At 59.9% G+C, this 18,880-nt stretch overlaps 1 protein-coding gene across 3 annotated transcripts; it reads right to left on the bottom strand.

Annotated features, from left to right (window-relative positions):
• Positions 1-1,695: 1,695 nt before the first annotated feature.
• SHCBP1 (SHC binding and spindle associated 1) lies at positions 1,696-18,275 on the bottom strand. 3 transcript variants are annotated; one of them, XM_037066399.1, is made up of 13 exons: positions 15,921-16,019; positions 15,347-15,514; positions 15,070-15,185; positions 13,543-13,751; positions 10,090-10,182; positions 9,383-9,616; positions 9,135-9,303; positions 8,797-8,917; positions 7,565-7,696; positions 6,802-6,920; positions 4,321-4,407; positions 3,896-4,037; positions 1,696-2,718 (listed from the first exon to the last, which is right to left on the bottom strand). In XM_037066399.1, the coding sequence occupies exons 1-13, from the start codon at positions 15,952-15,954 to the stop codon at positions 2,393-2,395; spliced, it is 1,950 nt and encodes a 649-aa protein (XP_036922294.1). In that variant the 5' UTR covers positions 15,955-16,019; the 3' UTR covers positions 1,696-2,392. The 3 variants fall into 3 exon arrangements, with proteins under 3 accessions (XP_036922294.1, XP_036922295.1, XP_036922293.1); XM_037066398.1 differs by lacking the exon at positions 15,921-16,019 and adding an exon at positions 18,134-18,275 and having other exon boundaries at positions 1,697-2,718; XM_037066400.1 differs by lacking the exons at positions 7,565-7,696; positions 15,921-16,019 and adding an exon at positions 18,134-18,275.
• Positions 18,276-18,880: the final 605 nt, after the last annotated feature.

Raw genomic sequence — 18,880 nt, 5'->3', positions numbered from 1 at the left:
GGGCGGGGGGAACGGGGCCCAGCTGCCGGCCTGGAACCGCCCGTGAGCGGCCTTAGGTGGAGGGCCAGCCCCGAGTCGGAACACCTGACACTGCAGGAACATTCCACCTGCCATGGAGATGCCTCCCGTGAACATGATGCAAATATGCTAATTAGCTTTTAATTGCTAAATTGGTCTGGTTTTATTCAAAATGGCCTTTAAGGCATGATGCACGGAGACTCATTCCAACATTTCAGGGAGAACCACGGTGTCGGCCCACCTGGCCCAAAAGCAGAGCAGGTGCCAGACATGTTATTTGCCAGCTGTGACCTCCCTCCGCTCATTTAAATGCTCCAAAAACGTCCTTACGACCAAACACCAACCATCCCAGCAAAGCTTTGGACAGAAACGAGCTGGAGAAACTGGGACACGTGACCGGGGAGCAGCGGGCACTGCCGGTGGTGGAGTCCCCCACTCCCTTTGGAAAGGCTCCGACCCAGAGGACTCCAGGTGCCCGCATTTAGTCCAGGCTGAGAGACGAGGATCCCGTTTACCCTCACTCCTTAAATGACGAGACAACTGGACAAACACGGGAGACTGCGGCAGCAGACAAGGGCCACGCAGGCCTGGGGCACCTGGGAAGGGCAGGGCGAGCTTGGCAATCCGATCCGCTGGGGGCCTGGAGGGGTTTCCAGGACTGGGGCGGGGGAGGGACAGAGCCTGGTGACTGACTGGGGATAGAAACAAGAGTCAGCTCCCTCCGAGACCATGGTGCCCAGGACCCGTCAGGCCGAGCCCTGGAGGAGGCGGAAAGAGGAGGGAGCCCCAGGGACCTGCGGCGGGTCCCGAGTACTGGCTGAGTCCCAACCTGCGTGTGTGAGAAGAAACTACCCGAGGCCGGGATACAGAATGGGCACAATTGTCCCTCGTGCCAGCCAGACGGAGGAGACGTCATAACACGTGAGCTACCAGATAGAATTCTAACCGAAAAAGGGGGGACTAGGGGTAAATTACCCCTAAACTATACGTTGCCCCAGAAGGGCCCAAACAAAGCTTCACAGCAACATCGAAGGGACCCAGCTGATGCCGAGTAACCGCATTTGGGACAAAAAGCCAGCACCACTCGGAGGGAACAGAACAGATCCCAGCAAGGCCGGGAACGTCACAAGGCCCAGCAGCCCATCGGAAGTCAGCCGGCAGCAAAGTCACAGCGCGGTGCCACCCAGGACCAGGAGAAAAGCGAATGCACAGAAGGAGAACCAGAAGCAGCAGCGACGACAGAGCCAGCAGCCGAAGGTTCCGAAAGAGCGGTCACTGGGAACCCGGTCCACGTGGTCAAGAAAGCAGGAATGCCGGGCCGGCACGAAGAACGCCTCTTCCCTACAAACCCTTTAATTACAGAACCAAAGCACGTCACTCTGTGACACAGCACCGCCACACTCGGGCACATCCTGTGACGTTTTAGGTGAAATGTTCTCGTTAACACTATAAATCATTTCACCCACATCACCACCCTACCAACCACACCCAAGCAGGCCTTCCTTCTGCTGGGCCCTGTATAATCCTGATGAAGACAGATATTAGAGTCCTTCCACCAAAAAAAATCCTGGGCTGAAAAAGATCTGAAACGTTGTCGAACTATTGTTTGTACTTATAAGGGCCACTCCGTAACGCATTCGGAAAAACAGTAAGATTCGATTTGTTAGTTCATCAGTATAATTTTAATCAGTAGGCATATTAATGTCACATATAGTATCTTTTTATATAAATATTTTTAAAAGGTGGGTTTTGCACATGACGCCATGAGCGTGGCACCGGCGTGGTTCGCACCGGGGGTCGTCTGCAGAGGCTGGGTCAGAGCGCCGTGGTGGTGAGGCAGCAGCAGCTTGGGTTAAACCAGCACCCCCGGCAGCAGTGCCCGCAGACGCCCTGGCTCCGGACGGCAGACCATGCCTCTGCTGCAAACTGCTCCGCCATCTCCTGTTTCCACGGTGATGCGGACCACCCCGGGGGCCCCACCCCCACAGAGGCTGTGAGGCAGGCAGTGCCCCACACCCAGACAGCAGGGGTGTCAGGCGTGGACGCCTTGGGAAGTCTGCACGTTGGACCCGGACCCCTCCTGTTCTCGGAAGTGCTGGGTCACCAGGGTGTGTCTACACTGGGAAGTTACCAGTAGGCCCAACGTCAGAGAACCGTGCAAGCCTTTCTAGGTCGAAAATCTGCAGTGCTTTGTATTTCACATGACTTGACCGCCTCATACAGACAGAACATTCTCTGTGCGGCTGCAGCCGGGAGCCCACACATCGCTCCAATCAGCTGAACAGGCCGGCATGGACGGGAGGCAGGCCAGCGTGGCAGTGGGGCGTCCCGGGCTGCGGATGCTGAGCTCCGCACCCACTGTCTGAGCGCCAGGTCAGAACAGGAATGTGCCGAAGCTGCCTTTCCCGTTCCACTTGAACTGGTTCCCCACGATGCGCACGAACATCTCCTGTGACATCAGGTTGTCGTCTGCCTGCGTGATCCCCAGCTCGCTCAGCCTCTTCTTCTTCATCTGGCCCTTCTGGGTGGAGGCAGCCACCAGCTCGCTGACAATCTCGCAGTTGCCTTCGACCTGCTCCGAGAGGCCGGGCCTGGCGCCGATCCCCACCCTCCCGGCCGCGCACTCAATGAGCTCCTCCAGGTCCACTCTTTCGGCCGCGTCTGCCTCTCCACTGGTCTGGGACTTCAGGGCTTTATTTTCTGGAAAACCAAACACAGTTCCATATGCAGACGAACCCATTCCACCTGTGATTCCACAGCCAAATCTTTCAAAACCTTGAAAGATTGAAGCTTTCAAGGTTTTCCTGCCCAGGATCCCTGCTGTCCCTTCACTGGATGTGACAATCTGCTGCCAGTGTCACAACAAACGGTGGCCTTACCCCTGCGACAAGGTCTCCTGACCCTCGCACAGGATTACCAGCTCTGAACTCTCTTCTGACCCTATAGGCTCCGTGCACGCTCACTCTGCTCAGCGCTGTGGCGGGGGCTCGGTGGCACCCTGGACGCCTGCCCTGTCACCTTCCTGACAGCAGACAGATGGCTTTCAAAGATGTGATAAAGATGATTCACCAGGGGCCCTCCAGGAGAGCACCCAGGCACTGTGTGAGCAGGGTGCCCTGTGGCTAGAGGGAGAGAGGGAGGCAGGGAGAGGCCGCAGCCCAGAGGGGGGTTCCCTGCGCTCACACGGACTGAGGTCAGCCTCTGCCAAGAAGGGTCCCCAACCAACAAGTGCGCATGACAGCAAGTGCGCGGGAGTGTCAGCCCTACACCCTCATGGTAGTGGGTTCTGCCTACAGCCTGAGTGAGCTCCGAAGACCCTCCCCCAGAACTTCAGAGGGGAGCCCGGGCCAGCTGACAGCTCAGTGTCACCTGTGAGGCCCCAAGCCCAGCCCGCCAGCACTGTAGACTGGGGACTATGAGAACAGGGGGAGCTGCAGAGAGCAAGCTGGAGCAGAGCCTGGACACAGGGGCTGCCCGGTCCCCTCCCACAAATGCCCGACCCTTCTCTGTGGCTGAGATTCCACAGCCATCTGGGTCCTGGCCTCAAATTCCCACGTTTCCCACCGGGTTAGCTCGGCTTTGCTGCCGAGAAAGAGTCCACGGGAGGCCTGCACGTGACCGACAAAAACGGCGGCAAACTGCGCGCTCCCCTCCAGGAGACTCGGACTCCCGCAGCCGCCAGCCCTCGCACGCCGATAGCGGCGCCGTGGCTCCGGGGAGGGCACCTTCCTGTGCACATTCGCACAAGGCCGAGCGGGGTGTGGAGGGGCCACCCGGCGAGGCGCTGGGCGAGCCGCCGGAGGTGCCTTTCACCCCGGGCTTCTGCCCGTGCCGAGCCGGCCCCACCGGGCTTCGGGAGCGAGGCGGCGCGGCCTACCCTCGGCTCCGCCGGGGGCGCTCGCCGGCAGGTCGGAGAAGATGGTGGGCTTCACCAGCACGACGCCGTAGCCTTCGTTGTTGTGGATGATGTTGTTCACCATGGATATCCTGGGAAGGTCGTAATGCTCGTCCAAGAAGTCCTGTGACGTCGAGAACAAATGCTTTCGGCCAGCGTGCCAGCGGCGCTGCCTGCCTCAGACTCGCCCTTTTCCAGGCGACTCTAAAACCGCAGTCGAAAGCCGCGCTTGTCGCCGCGGGGCGGCGGCCCGAGCTCGAGGGGCCGTGGCGGTGCTCCATGGCTCCCACAAGACCCCGGACCGCCGGGCACTCCCGTGACTAACGTCTACACGGCTCCCGCTTTCCCAAACCGAAAAGCCCCGGAACCCGCCGGGAGTTCCGCGCCCCGGGGGCGGGGCCACCCACCTTGATGAGGATGCCCTCCTTGCAGTGGTGGATCCCGCTGTCACTCAGCGTGCACGTGCTCCCGGGGTAGATCTCCACGCCCGCTCCCTGCAAGGCACCACGTGAGGCCCTGACCCCCGGGTCTCGGAAGGCGGGGCCCCTCCTCACACTCGACCGCAGTGCGGGTGCGTGCCAAGTGCAGCCAGAGCGTGTTTCACCAACACTGCGCTAGGTGTTCCCAACCCGCGCCGCCATTCGTCCAGTTCCGGCGGGCTGTCATTCGCCGCTTTCAGAACCCACGTGTGCTCACACACAGCACTGGGTGGAGTATCAGCGCTCATTTCAGATTCAGTCAATCAATCAATACCACGTGGCCACATCAAATAATGCAGAAAAAACATGTGACAAAAGTGAACACATTCGCCCTGGCTGGTGCGGCTCAGTGGACTGAGCACCAGCCTATGAACCAAAGGGTCACGGGTTCGATTCCCAGTCCCCACACGTGTCTGGGTTGCAGGCCAGGTCCGCAGTAGGGGGCACACGAGAAGCAACCACACAGTGATGTTTCTCTCCCTCTCTTTCTCCCTCCCTCCCCTCTATAAAAGTAAATAAATACAATCTTTTTTAAAAAGTGAACACACTTTCATTATAAAAATTCTCAGAAAACAGATAGAAATTTAAAAATACACTATCAGGATCCCTCCAACAAAATGAAATACTTAGGAAAACATCTAACAAAACACACGTGAGTCTGGTACGCTGCGAATTATGCAATGCTGACAAAGGAAACCAAAGGGGGAAGCAGAGACGTGAGGGGTTCACAAGATTAGACTCAGCAGAAAAAACGTCCGCTCTCCCCACACCGACAGGCGGGCTTGGTGAGTTCCTACCAAAACTGGAGCAAGGTTCTCTGTAGATAAAGACGAAATTTTTGTAAAATTTGCATTGGAAGGCAAAGGAGCTGGAGTAACAGCAAGAGATTTTAGAGGCGAATGAAGTGGGAGGGGCCCCTGTGCCCATTTCCAGGCTCTCTGGGCAGCTGCAGGCGCGGTGGGGGGTGGGGGGCTGGCAGCCACAGGGCCGAGGGGGAGCCCCAAAACCAGCCACACAGACCCCGGGGGCCGACAAGGAGCGAGCCAGCCCACCCAGGGACCGCCTATTCGGAAACGCGGCCGCAAATGAACATCCACAGGCAAACAAGTGAACCTTCACCGGAAACTCCCACTTAGGCCAAAATTAGCTCAAAAATGAACCATGGCCTTAAATGCAAAAGGTAAACTACAAAAGTCTCAGGATAGAAAGCAGGAGGAAAACCTTTGCGAGCTAGGGCCAGGCAGAGTTCTTAGATCAGGCAGCAAGAGCACAACCGGAAAAGGACTGGTCGGTGACCCGGCCGTCACCCGAATGCGCCTGTGCTGTGCAAAGCCCTCGTGAAGGGTGTGACCGTCACAGACCAGCAGGGCACATCTGTGAACCACGTCCCAACCGGGCACTGGCATCAAATTAAACGAAAAATGGAAATGCAAATTAAAACCACAACCTATCGGAATGACTAAAATTAAACTGTGAAACTCCCAAGTGCTGACGAGGCTCCGGAGAAGCTGGGTCGCTCAGACGCCGCCGGGGAAAGAGGTACTCTGGGAAACAGCTGGGCAGTTCCCTTCAACAGGTCGGGGCTGCAGCTGCAGCCTCAGCGCCGGGCACCTGCCCCAGGGCGATGAGACCACGTGCCCTCAGAGGCCCGAACACAAGGTCGCAGCGTCTCACCCACAAGCCACCACAGAAGCGGCCTGCCAGCCTGCTGCAGGTGGGCAGCTATGCGGGAACACTGACTGGCCCACGTGGCCACCTGGATGGAGTACCAGAAGTCAAGCTGTGTGTCACCCTCGGAGGTGACAGACTGTGAGTCCACTCGGAAACGTTCTTGCAGTGAAGAAATGACAGGGAGCGGGGAAAGGGGAGGGTTGGCCTGTGGCCATGGAGACACTGGAAGGAAAGGCAGGTGGCGCAAGGCCCGAGGGGGAGCCCTGCCAGGAAGGAGAGAGCCAGGTGACCGAGCCGAGGTCGCCCTGGCCTGCTGTCTGTCCCACTGCGGATTCACAGGACGTGACAGTGAGGGGGCAGGGCATGCGTTCAGGGGCCCTCTCTGTTACCTCCTCCTGCCACTGTGTGTGAATCTACAATCGCCTCAAAAGAAACGTCTCATTTAGAGAAGCAACTGCACGCAACTGCTACAAAATCCTGTACCGAGTTAAACTTCAAGGGCCTCAACCCTCACAAAGCCACGATGGTGAAGTGTAAGGTTAGTTAATTGCTTCCCTCCCGAACCTGCTTTGAAAGCGGCCAATCGGAACCTCACACGCTGAGGCTGGCAGACTCAGTCCAAAGTTTCTGAACCCCTCTGAAACACGAGACTGGGGGGCGCATCCTCCTCCCGCCCGCAGTTTCCGGTGTGTTTGGAGCCTCAGCCCAAATGACCCCGAGAGGAGGGGTGGCACCCACCTTGGCCCCATACAGGTCCGAGGTCTTCATCAGGAACTCCGCGGAGGTGCGCACGGTGACGCCGGTCGTCTCGCACTGCAGCACACAGTTCTCCACGGCGGTCCTGCCCCGGTGGATGACTGCGAGGGAGACACGCAGTCACACGAGCCCTCTCTGGGTGCCAAGGGGCCCAGGGCTGCATTAGACGGTCTAGGTGTCTCCGAACGGCTGCCACCTAAACTTCGCTACTAGTTGACGGATTCAGAATGCATGAAACTGCCTGTTTTTAGTGAGGGTCTAAAATCTGAAACCTGAAAGCAGCATGCTTAAAAAAGGATGACCTGACCTCAGAAACGTAGAATCAAAGTAAAGAGCACTTTTCATAACAAAAAATAAAGGTCTCCAACGGCCCCTGCCCCGAGCATGCAGGGACAGAAGAAAAGGAGGCCCAACCCCGGGAAGGGCACAGGGACCCGGGGGGGGGGGGGGGTGGCTGGCTTGCCCCGGGGGGGCTAAATGGAATGCCAGCGACGCAGGTCTCGACCTGGGGAAGTTCCAGAGGAGAGACGGGCACACGGGAGCGCTCCTCTCACTACCGAGCTCTGGGGGGCAGGCTGCACTACTTTGCTTTGGAGGGAGCTTCCTACGCCGTCACGCTACGCTCGGCATCACTAACCAGCCTCCCGCACGCTCCAGAGCGGCACTCACCAACGCGCGTCTGCCAGGGAAGGTACGTGTCCTTCCGAGCCTGGGAGAAATAGGCGCGAAACCCCCAGAGACTCACTTAAGATGCCTTCGACCGCGTCGTGCTGCACGAATTTGATGTTGGAGATTTTCACGTCGGCGCCCGTGCAGTCCACGAACGTGTCCCCCTTGCCCCTCTGCTCTACCACGATGTCGTCGGGGAGACCGAACCCTGAGGGGAGAGCAAGGCTGCTCAGGCCGGGCAGGAAGTGCTGAGCGCCGTGAGCGGGCGTCTCTGTTCCAGTGACTCCTGACGACATCTGGGATGAGTCAGGCCAGGGGCACCTGAAGAAAACCTCACTCCCGCCCGAAGAGCTCGTGTTTAAGTCAGCTCTTAAGCACCGTGCCAGGACACGGAGTGTGTCTATCGCAGTGATTTGTCCACACACGCCCCTATTACATCTCAAACTCTGGAGAAGAGAGAATAACACACACACACACAAAACCAAAAAGGGGGTGCGGCGATGTGCTGGCGGGCAGCGGGACACGAACCGCCCGGCCTTGTCTGAGGAGTCTGGCCGGAGAGCGATCCAGAACGCAGTTGGTGCCGTCCCTGAACACCTGCGTGACTCTGAAACGACAGATGGCTTTCTGCAGCACAAGCCTTCTTGCTAACCTGACGCCCTCTTGGTAAATGGTTGAACAGGTGAATCTAGATTGGACTCATTATGGAAATACCTGGGACCGGGGTGAACGGCTGCCAAGTCACCCGAATTTAGGAATCATTTTAAGTGCAAGGAGGCCACGACTGCTAAGAAGGTTTTTAATACAACCTTTCCACACTAAAGTTCTCAAAACACGCTCTGGTCAAGATTGAACGGGTAGAATTTATGACATTCAGCGAGCTTTTAAAAAATTAAGGTAAGGTTTTTTATTCAATTTCACAATAACCAAAGTGTTTTTTAAAAATGCACTGATATAGCCACAACATTTACGAAATAAGAGTAAGCAATAAGTAAAAAAATACTCTTAAAATATATGCTGGGGATATTTTTTATTGCAGAAACGAGACTTCTTTTCCGTAAACCACCCACAACCTAGAGAACACGCTTCCCCCCAACCTAACGGCCTCTGCCCTCAGGGCGCTCTCGTCCGCCCCACGCACGGCGCCAGGGACGGCTGCCCCACGCCACCAGGTGAGCTCCAACTGCCCTCAGTGCGTGGGAGCAGCCGGGTGGGGTCGGGCGGGCCCCCTGGGCACTGACGAGTCCGCTGGCCCTGCCCCCGCAGCCCCCCTGCGGGAGGGGCTGGCTCTGTGTCCCGGACACTCACCCTCCAGCTCGATGGAGTCGGCGAGGGCGAAGGGGCCGTGCACCACGTAATGGCCGGGGCAGACAATGACGGTGTCGCCTTCGTAGCAGGCGCCGACGGCCGACAGCAGGTCCCTGTGGAACTGGAACACAGCGACAACACCCTGCACCTCTCTCTGAAGATGAGCCACCCACACGCCCAGCACAGCAGGCCTGGGGACAGGTGCCGAGCGAAGGCAGGGCCGCCCCTGCCGTGTCACAGAAAACCAGCTCCGGGAGGTCCTGTCCCACCCTGCAGGACTCAGGGGAACCTGGGCGGCTGGGAGGAGGGCAGCGCCCGGAGCAGGAAACGCCTCCTACCTGGACTTCCGCTTCCTCCTCGCGAGGCTCGCGACACAGCCTGTCCCGGAGCAGGGACCCCAGCAGCCCTGCCGTCAGGGTGGACGCCACCACGTGGGTGACCTTCTGGCCATGGGGACGGGCGCCCTTGGCCTGGATGTTAGAATTCTTCTGATACCCGAACACGTACCTGGAGGGACCAAATGGAGCCGTGAGGGCTCGGGACGGCTGCTCGGCAGACGCCGCCGGCCGCCGGGGCGGGCACGCACCTCAGCAGGGGGTTCTCGATGAGCTTCAGCTTCTGCTTCAGCTGCTCCATCTCCGAGTACAGCTTCAGCCCCTCCACCATGGACAGGTTCCCCTGCTCGCTGTCCGAGTCACAGGCCGCCAGGCTGCTGCGCAGGCTCAGGAAGTTCCCGTAGACCTCCTCGCACTGGGACAGCAGACTTCGGTAGTCGGCCACCAGCCCCGAAGGCACGCGGTCCTCGAGGATGTCATAGTGCCTGCAAGTGGGACGTCTGCGTTGACTTCAAACACGCAAGCCTTTCAGACGCAGAGAAGAAAACTGAAGCCGCGGTTACTAACTGGAGGGCGATCACACCAGGTGACCTCGTACTGACGACGACCCTGCCGGCCCTGGACGCTCTATCTCACACGCCCGCTCCAGTGCTCAGACGGGACAGAAAGTGCCTCCGGACGCAGGAGGGCGCCCGAGGAGCGGAGGCACAGTCCTGCTGAGGGGCGTGGAGTGAATGCATCCGAAGATGGAGCACCACCTCACAGTCCTTACCCGCAGTTTAAAATCACCGCTTTAGTCCAAGGTCGCTTTCCCCCCGGGGCCTCGGCTGAGCCCCACCACCCGCTGCCCGCACCCCATTCCAGAGCAGGGCGGGGGCTGTTGGCCGCTGACCAGCCTGCTCTGCGCCCAACAGGGAGCTGTTGCTCCGCACCTGCCCGGCCACCAGGGGGCACTCACAGTCTCAGTCGCGGCTCCACACAGCGGACAAAATAGTCGTACTCATCCTCCTCCTCTTCGTCCCAGCTCCTCCAGATGTGCTCGAAGAAAAACCTGGAAGGGCAGTCGGTATCATGTGAACTCAACAGCCAGCGATAAGGGTGAGGGTTTGCAGGAGGGAGCGGAGGGAGAATCAAGGCAATCCTGTCACCCACAGGGCGAGTGCCGCCTTTGCCACCTGCAGTGGCCACAGTCACCGGAGACCTCTTCCGAAATGGCCCCGGGAGTCTGCCCACAGCAGACTCGGGACGCCTTCCTCCTAGAACGAGTTACCCCCTACGAGTGGGCAGGAGGCCGCTTGCAGAGAGAGAAAGGTGCCTGTTTGGCCTCCAAGCGGCCAGTGTCAGCGTGCGCTCAGACCTCCGGGAGGGTCGGGCCACAGACACACACCTGGGCGCTGTAGGCAGGTTGGCCTGATGGCTTTAAAGCCATGGATGAGACCACCCGGGGCCGGAGCAGAGAGCAGCTCTCCGCCCGCTGCACCTTCACCTCCCTGGGACCCTCACACACGGGTGCCCAGACCTCACCCAGACCGGCACATCCCTCTCTTCAGAGCTGGGGAGGGGGCGGCAGGAGCAGGGCCCAAGTGCTTTTTTAAAGCCCCCACACGACTGATTGGCTCTCTCACCACGGGAAGCCTCCAATGTAAACAGCCCCAGACAGCATCATGGGCACTGCGCCCCATCCCCCAGCTTCACCGCCCCCATCTCTTCCTGCCCCTGGCTCCTCCCACCACCGGACACTTACTGTGAAGCACATCTCAGACACAGCGTGCCATTCAAAAAGCCCTACTCCACTCCTCCAAAATGAGTCTTTCTACCAAAAAAACCCCACTGCTTCCTTAATACCCAAACATCTGGTCAGCGTTCCATACTCTCTCATCGCTGGTTTGCAGCTGCGGCTGGGCCCGGGCCCCGTCCTGCCCTCTCCGCCCGCAGACTCCCCTCTTTCTCTCCTCCCACGTATCCGATCATTTTCCACACTCTGGGTTTTCCTGACTGCAGCCCCGGGGGTCACTGGACACAGTCTCCTGACTCTTTACTGCTAGCAACCAGGCAGCAGGTTCTGGAGACTCCGACTGGGCTCAGGAAAGGGGGGTTTGCCAAGGGCCCTTGAGGGAGGCACAGAGAAGCTCCCACCTCCCCCAAGATGCAGGCGGCACCACGCGTCTCTCCGATGCTGAGGGGAAGAGCGGTCTCGGCCCCTGACAGCCTCGCTCACCCACGACAAGCTCCCGGTCCGTCCGTTTTCGCCAGCGGGCACGGGAGCCCCCGCCGGCCCCCACGGAGGACTGTCGCTTCACTGCCCACTGCAGAGCATCAGTACTCAAGCGAGGTGAGGTGGGAGAAGTAATGGCCGGTATGAGGCCAGCGGTGCCGCAGGGGCAGGGGCAGGACCGGCCCCCAGCGTGCAGGTTGGGCAGCTACCCCCTGGGAAGGAGGGAGTGGCAGGAGTGGTCGTGTCCAGGCCACCCCCTCGGCCCCCAGAGCCAGCGTTCAGAGTGGAACCTGAGCACAGAATCCCCCTTGGCTCCAGGGCTCTCAGAGAAAGTCCAAATTCCTGAGCTTGGGGACATTCCCTGAACTCACATGCTGCCCCGAGCCCCCACAGGCCAACTCCAAGTCACACCAGGGCCGCCATATGCCACCTACGCCATACGCCACCTACGCCACCTGCTCAGCCCAGCTGTCACCCTCCTTAGCGCCGGCACACACCGTCGTTCACATCTGCACGTCCCCAAGGTGTCTTCTCCCAGGACACAGACCTGGGGGTGAACCTGGACGCCCCAGCAACTGTTTGCCCCGAGTCCCAGCCATCATGTTCTGCTAGGTGCCCGAGCCCTGCCCCCGGCGGCCCCCCTGACAAGCACCCCTACTCCGCCCTCTTCCACACAGCACCCGAGGACCTGGTGAGGCACAGAGATGCTCAGGCCCACGCCCGACAATCCCCGCAGTCTGTCTCTCCTGCGCCCCAGCCACGATGCCCTCCCGTGGCTCCTTAAACTCTCCTGAACCTGTCCCCTCCTTGCCCCTCCCCTTCAGACCTTAGTACAAAGGCCACTTCCTTGGGAAACAGCCGCAGTCTAGGGCCCGGATGGGTCCCAGGCAACCCTTCACTGCACTGACTGGGGCCCCCATCTCGTGTGTCTCCATGCGACTGCCTCCATCCGACACCTGACCGCTCCCGGGCCATGGGACCACGAACCGATGGAACCTCACCCTCAACTCAGGACGAGCACTCGAGCCTCATCACTTCGGAACAAGTGACGGAATGAAACCCCTCCTGACTCAGTCTCTCCGGGCCCTGACCAGAAGCTGAGCCCCCAGCTGAGGGGGAGTTAGCCAGGCTCCTCCTCCTCCAGTAGCCACATCCCTGCTGGCAGACACGAGGCTTCCCACCAGCCTCCACACCCAGAGATCAGCTCCCTGACCCCAGGCCCTCCACGTCACCCTTGACCTTCAAACCCTTCACTGTTGGGTTTTGTAAGGGAAACGTAAGGGACTGGTTCTGGTTCTGGGCGGAAGCCGTGGGTTCTTGAGATGTCTGTTGCTCAGCCTGAGGCTGAACACGGAGGGTTAGCGGTTCTTGCCCAGGGTTAGAATTAGACGTTCTCGACAGGTCGGGTGGAAGCAGGGCCCACGGCTCAGCCGCCCAGCAGAGCATCGCGTCGGGCCCCGCACACCAGGCTGCTGCGCCACCACCGGCAGCCACCGAAGGCGGACGGCACTTTCTCAAACTCCAGGTGAATGTCATTAACACGACCATCCTGTTACCCACTCTCACAGTCCCTGGAGGAGCGTGAGTCCACTTTTCAACACTAAAAGTCAGCCTTCCTTCGTGAATGTTCTGAGGCCCAAAAGGACTGCCTGCATCAGGAGCTCTCTCACAGAAGATGTGCCTGAGAGGGGCCAGGTGTGGCTTCCCTTCTCCCCCAGGGGCAGGGCGGGGTGCCCTGTGCCCGTGGAGACCTCGATGCCAAAAAGCGGCGGGAAGCCCGGCACAGTGCCGTGAGCCTGGGTGCGGCTGGAGGAGAGGCCTGCACTGACCAGACACCTCGGTCCCGGGACAGGGGCCTCCGGTCCTCGGCTTTCTCTCCTCTTTCACTCACGGATGTCGGCCGCAGGTTGAGCATCCGCAACTTGCGTGACAATTCGCAAATCTGCACAAACCCAATTCACAGCCCCCCTCTCTTGATAGGTCACAGTGACGCCAAGTGAACGTTACGCAGGGTCTCTCTTCGACCTTCTGTAAGTCCGAACTTATGTTGCAACCAACATTTCAAACATTTCCACACATTTTTCCAATTCAAACAAGACTCGGCTGTCTTTGAATATTTTAAAACCCTGCAGTGACCAAGGGGACGGTCTGAGTGTCACATCGGAGCACAGCGTATTCCCCAGGCCCGCCGCCTACCTGACGTGCTCAACGGCGAGAGCGGTCTGGTCGAGTGCGCCGGAGCCGTCGAACACCACCCAGAGCTCCTGCAGGGGCAGCCGCCGCGCCTTCAGGTCCAGCAGCTCCCGCACGCACTCCGGGGTGAAGGTGCTCAGGGGGGACTCACAGAGGCAGGGCTCCGCCAGCCGCACCACCGCCTTCAGGGCCGCGAAGTCCACCTCCGTGACCTCCGAGTTAAAGCACGAAGACTTACCACACAGAAAGCACAAGGGGGACACACACACACACAGAGGATACCCCTGCAGCCCCATGTTTCCCAACCACGCAGTGGGAGGGGGCCTTCCCCCAGGACAAAGGGAAGACAGCGGGGCCTGGCTCTGACCGGCGTGGAGTTCATGTTTAATGGAGGAACCGAACGCGCCAACAGGACATCGTCCAGCCTGTGACAGAAGCACCAGCAGGGGGAGGGAGGGAGTCACTGGGAGCTTCAGGGAAAGGCTGGGACGGAAGCAGCCCCTGGAGGAGCAGGGAGGGGCAAGGGTCTGGGGCAGCATCCAGGTGGCGCTGCTGGGGCCACAGGAAGGAACCGGTGGGGGAGCAGCAGGGGACCAGGTGGGTTGGGGTGGGGGGCACCCAGGGCCGGAGCACCTGGGAGAGAGACCTGGATGGGACGTGCTCTCCAGCAGACGGGAGCCTGGAAGCGGGGCCTTTGGGGAGTGACCGGAGGCTTCCAGCGAGGAGGGGAGTGCCCGCTTCTCTCCTAGAGCTGCCCCTTGGGGAGTGGGGCGCGGGGGTGCCCCTCATAACCCAGCCTAGAGGCCTGAACTGCAACCCAAGCAACAGCATCCAGATTTGAGAAGGCACAGGGTAACGCTGCCCCCCCAGCCCGGGCAGCGGTCACTGAAGGCTGGGACGGCACGTCCCCGGGAGCTGCGCGGCGCCTGGTAGTGACGCTCTGGTTTAACAGTCTGGTTTAACGGGGCTTTTTGTGGTCCAGCTAACAAACACTGAGGAGACTTCGCAGCTATAATTAGAGTGCAAACTTCATGTGAGAGGCCCAGTCAGCTGGAAAATGAGACCATCTCCCCCTTCCGCAGCGCGACGCAGCATCTGGAGGGCAACTCGAATCGCCAGGTGTGTTAGGCAAAAACCAGGCCAGTTTCTGAAACGTCTGTCTGGCTTGAGCTATTTAATGGGCTGCCACAAAGGTTAAAAAATGAACTGAAACTCCACTGACTTCGTCATTAGGGCACTGTTTCCTGCAGTGGTCTCAAACACCCCCTCCCCTGGCTGGTTTATAACCCAGGTCCCCGTGTCAAAAGACACAGGAACGAAAGCTGCCCCAACCCCTGGCAGCCCCTCCTCAGGGTCTTTACATGTGCAGAACACGTCACACACCTTCACACACCCTGGCAATTCGATGGGGAAACACGCTGTTTCCAATCAGCTCATAAACTTAAATTAAAAATAAACACTTCGGCTGTAACAGTTTGAGGAGGGTGCTTTTAGCTGGGACAAGCGGCCGAGGGACAGAATTTGATTTACCTCCACCAGCACATCGAACACGCTCGTGTGCCAGACCGCCCGCCATCCGGATGGTTCGAGGACCTTCTCCAGGAACTCGGCGGTGAACTCTCTCACCTCAGACGCCTTGCAGTCAGCTGCAAACACATCACACACACAGAACTGAGACTGTGCCCGGCGGAGGGAAGCCGGGAACCCATGAACCGCCCCTGCTGAGAGCGGACTGTGGGCAGTCGGGGGCCAGAGACAGACAGCGAACCTGCAAACCGAGAGACGAGCAGTGAAGGCAGCCGCTCACCTAGAATGTAGTCCTGGTAGGCCGCGAAGCGCTCGTAGAACAGCAGGTGGCCTGTCTGGAACATCTCCGGGAAGCTGGCCTTCCCCTGCAGCACGAAGCTGGGGAGCCGGGACCCGGGCCCGCTGTCCCCGCTGCAGTTGCTGCAGGAACCTCCGTCCTGGAACAAGGCTGAAAGGATCCCAAAGTCAGCCAGAACCCGGAACTCACTCAGAACACTGACGGGACTCGAACCCGGGTCTGGGGTGCGCTATCCACTCCACTCTGCCGCGGTCCAGAGAAGCTGGTTTCACCAGATCCCAATGCACCCCCAAAGCGGGCCCTCAGCACACGGTGAGAACGGAGGTGCGGTTTGTGTTTGTGGGGGTTCCTGGGAGGCAGAGGAGGGCTGTCCCTGAACTCGAGGGAGGCCACCCAGTTCACCGGCCGGGGCAGCGATGACTCCCACTGCGGCCAGCAACGTGCCCCAGTCAGCCACCTTAGTCATTCTGTCTGTCCAGAGCGATTCTAGAAAGCCGCCTTAAAATCAGGGGCTGGTCTGCTATGCTCCCCTCAAGCGAGCTGGAGCCACCCTTACTTCCTCCGATGTCAGTCTGTTGACAGCGGTCCATCACAGAGCTGAGAGATTCCCACAATGCATCAGGTTTGCTCCCCAACACTGCCAGGCCCCTCCCCGCTGACTCCAGTGACGGTGGGGAAGGGGAAGAGTGGGAGATGCTAGTCACAGCCGGAGTGGGCTGCGGCCCAGCCAGTGGCCCATCCGAGCCTGTGTGCCAGCATGTGGTTGTTAAGGCACAGACGACCGCAAAACCACTGTGCTGAGCGCGGGCACAGGCTGCCCGACAGTGGCCAGGTGGTTTGGGGGGGCTCTGGGACTATGAAATACAGTCTTTCTGTCCCCCAGACCATTCTCTTTCTTCCTTCCTTCAGCCTCTTTGCCCCCGTCAAAGCCACCCCAGGCAGGGGCCAAAGCACGGGACAGAGGACACCAGCACTGACTCGGGGTGACAGTCTCTCTGTACCTCAGGGCCCTCCCCCAGGAAGGGAAGATGAAAACAGATGCCTTCTTCCAGGAATTAGCCTCACTCACAACAGCACCCACCCCACGATACACGACTGCTAACGAACCCAGCCTCCCTCACACCCAGGACCGGGAGGTAGCTTCTTTCAAAGAGCAACAAGAGCCTTGGGAAAAACAGGTGCTGGCGAGGCCGTGGAGAATCGGCCCCTCATGCACTGCTGCGGGGTGCGCAGGGCGGGGTGCATGGGGCAGCCCCTCACACACGGCTGCCCAGGGCCGCCCCGCAATCCCCATTCTGGGTTCGCTGCCCCCAGGAAGTGAAAGCAGGTGTCCACGAGACCCGTGCACACCCGAGTTAGAGCAGCCTCACCTACAGGGACCGAAACGTGGAGGCCGCCCACGTGTCCAATGGTGGACGGAAAGGCACAAAAACCTGGCTGTCAGTCTGGACACGGGAGTGTTACTGTTCTGCCTTAAAAAGGAAGCGTGGATGAGCCTCTCAGGCACCACACTGAGAGTGGCCAGTCACAGAAAGGAAAACACAGTGTGGCCCCACCCACACGAGTGACTTGGTCAAATCACACACAGGCAGAAAGGGTAACGCTGGTGGCCAGGGGCCACGGGTGGACCAGGGGCATGAGTATAAATCAGTGCAATGTCCATGTGAAAACGGCCGAGCCTGCAGAGAATTTCATAGTCACTGATTTGAGCCAAACAGAGGCTGCGTCTGGGAGCAGCAAGGCGTCAACAGGCTGGGAAAGGGCTCCTGGAGTGGCAGCTGGCAGTTTCGTTTCTGCAGGTGGTGGGATCCGGAGGGAGACTTGGGGGAGGTGGGGAAGGGGAGGAGGGGATGGGGTTACAGGAGAGTTAGGATTAAGTGCTCTCTTTAGGATTAAGAGCCCCGCTCCACTTTGAGGGGAATCACTTCTGGCATCTCCAAGGTGTGTTAACGTAGAGGTACAGACACACAAGGGACAGGACTGGCTTAGAACCTTTCAGACAGAAGTGACAGCCAGGGGCGTGGCCGCCCACGCTACTCAGATCGCCCAGGGAGGTTCCCTTCCATCAGCCCCCTTCCCACCCACGCGACAGTTCAGGTTTACTGACTGCAATGAATTCTTGTGGGCGGGGGGCGCGCTGCACAAGGCATGACTGTATTTAAGGCCACCCAGGTGCAGGCCTGCAGGTGGTTAAGGTGGTCAATTCTGTGCGTCCTACTCTGACAGAGTAGCAACCAAAGGACGCCTGTCCCCCGCCCCCCCCCCAGCGGGGGAAGCCCCTTTGAAAGGGCCCCTCTCCCCACGCGATGTCACCCCACCCCCACCCCTCGGTAGGACTGCAGACAGCTTTCCCGATGGGGGAGCGGAGCCGAGGGGCTGCGCAGGAGGGCAGCCGGGGCCCGAAGTCCCCTACGTCTCCACTACAAAGAGCCGCAGAAAATGCCAAAGGGAAGCCCGAGCGAGCTTCTGACGCCGGGAAGAAGAGAGGCTGGAGCCTCCGGGGCCCGAGTCCGGGCTGGGCATAGACCTGGGGCTGTGTTCAGGCTGTCCCCTGACGCCGGGCGCGCCCCCTGCCCTCGGAGCTCCGGCCGAGGAGGAGGGGCACGCGGACACGCAGGGCGGGGTGGTTGGCCCGGCCCAAGCCGCGGGGGTCCGCGAAGACCAGGCAGAGGCAGCCGCCACCGCCACCGCCACCCGGCCGAAGGCGCCCCGGGAGGGCCGCGGACACGGCCTGCCGCTGGCTCCTCGGGCCGGCTGGAGGGCACTCACCTTTCTCCAGCGGCGCCGGCTCCTCCTCGGACGCCCAGCCCGTGCGCTCCGGCTGCGGCCCCATCGCCTCGGACCCCAGCCCAAAGCTCGCCAGCAACCCCTCAGCCATTTCAAATTTCTGCGGGCACCGCCCAGCCCGGGAACGTGATGACGCAGCGCTCCTGATTGGACGGGGGGCCAGCGCCCAGACCAATCAAAAGCAGGCTTGCGTGGCCCCACCCTCCCCAGCCTGGGTCCACCGTGACAGCGCCTGGGCGCCACCTCCTGGCCAGGCAGGCTGCTGTTCTCAACCGTTTATTGGGTCGAACGTGGACGAAAGTCAACTGGGTCATTTGGGATAATTTCCAAAAAACTCCCGAGCCATCCCTGGAAATGGGCTGGAGCGGAGAAGGCGGAGTGACAGCCAACACACAGTCGTTAGACTTCCTTCTGCCGTCTCTCCGCCTCTCGGCTACCGTCCCCAGAAACGGTGTCTTGGCCTAGGCGGCTCCGAGCCTTTCACCTTCCACCGCGGCGACCTCCCTCCCCATTTCCCCGCAGCTACACGCACGCGCGCACACAGCGTTTTCCGAAATGTCGGATTAGATTTACTAAGGGTACGTTTTGCCCACAGTTGTTCGTCGAAGGCACTGTAACCTCCATAACAACTAACATTTGGTGAGTCCCCTGCAGTTTACCTGCATGATCTCACCCCACCTGCAAGGCTGGGGATACTATTATCCCCATTTCACAGACGAGGGGTCATCG

This window comes from Sturnira hondurensis, unplaced genomic scaffold (assembly GCF_014824575.4).
Source record: "Sturnira hondurensis isolate 20B ecotype Veracruz unplaced genomic scaffold, ASM1482457v3 Scaffold0016617, whole genome shotgun sequence".
In the NCBI taxonomy this organism is placed as follows: Eukaryota; Metazoa; Chordata; class Mammalia; order Chiroptera; family Phyllostomidae; genus Sturnira; species Sturnira hondurensis.
Note: the sequence above shows the minus strand (reverse complement) of the source record. Positions and strands in the feature narration are given on the sequence as shown.

Coding starts and splice junctions, on each gene's coding strand:
- SHCBP1 (XM_037066398.1), bottom strand. CDS start 18,242: ATGGCTGAGGGGTTGCTGGCGAGCTTTGGGCTGGGGTCCGAGGCGATG. Junction 10,183..13,542: donor CTCGCCGTTGAGCACGTCAG/GTAGGCGGCGGG, acceptor CTGCCCTTCCAG/GTTTTTCTTCGAGCACATCT. Junction 2,719..3,895: donor CGCCCCCGGCGGAGCCGAGG/GTAGGCCGCGCC, acceptor TTGGTTTTCCAG/AAAATAAAGCCCTGAAGTCC.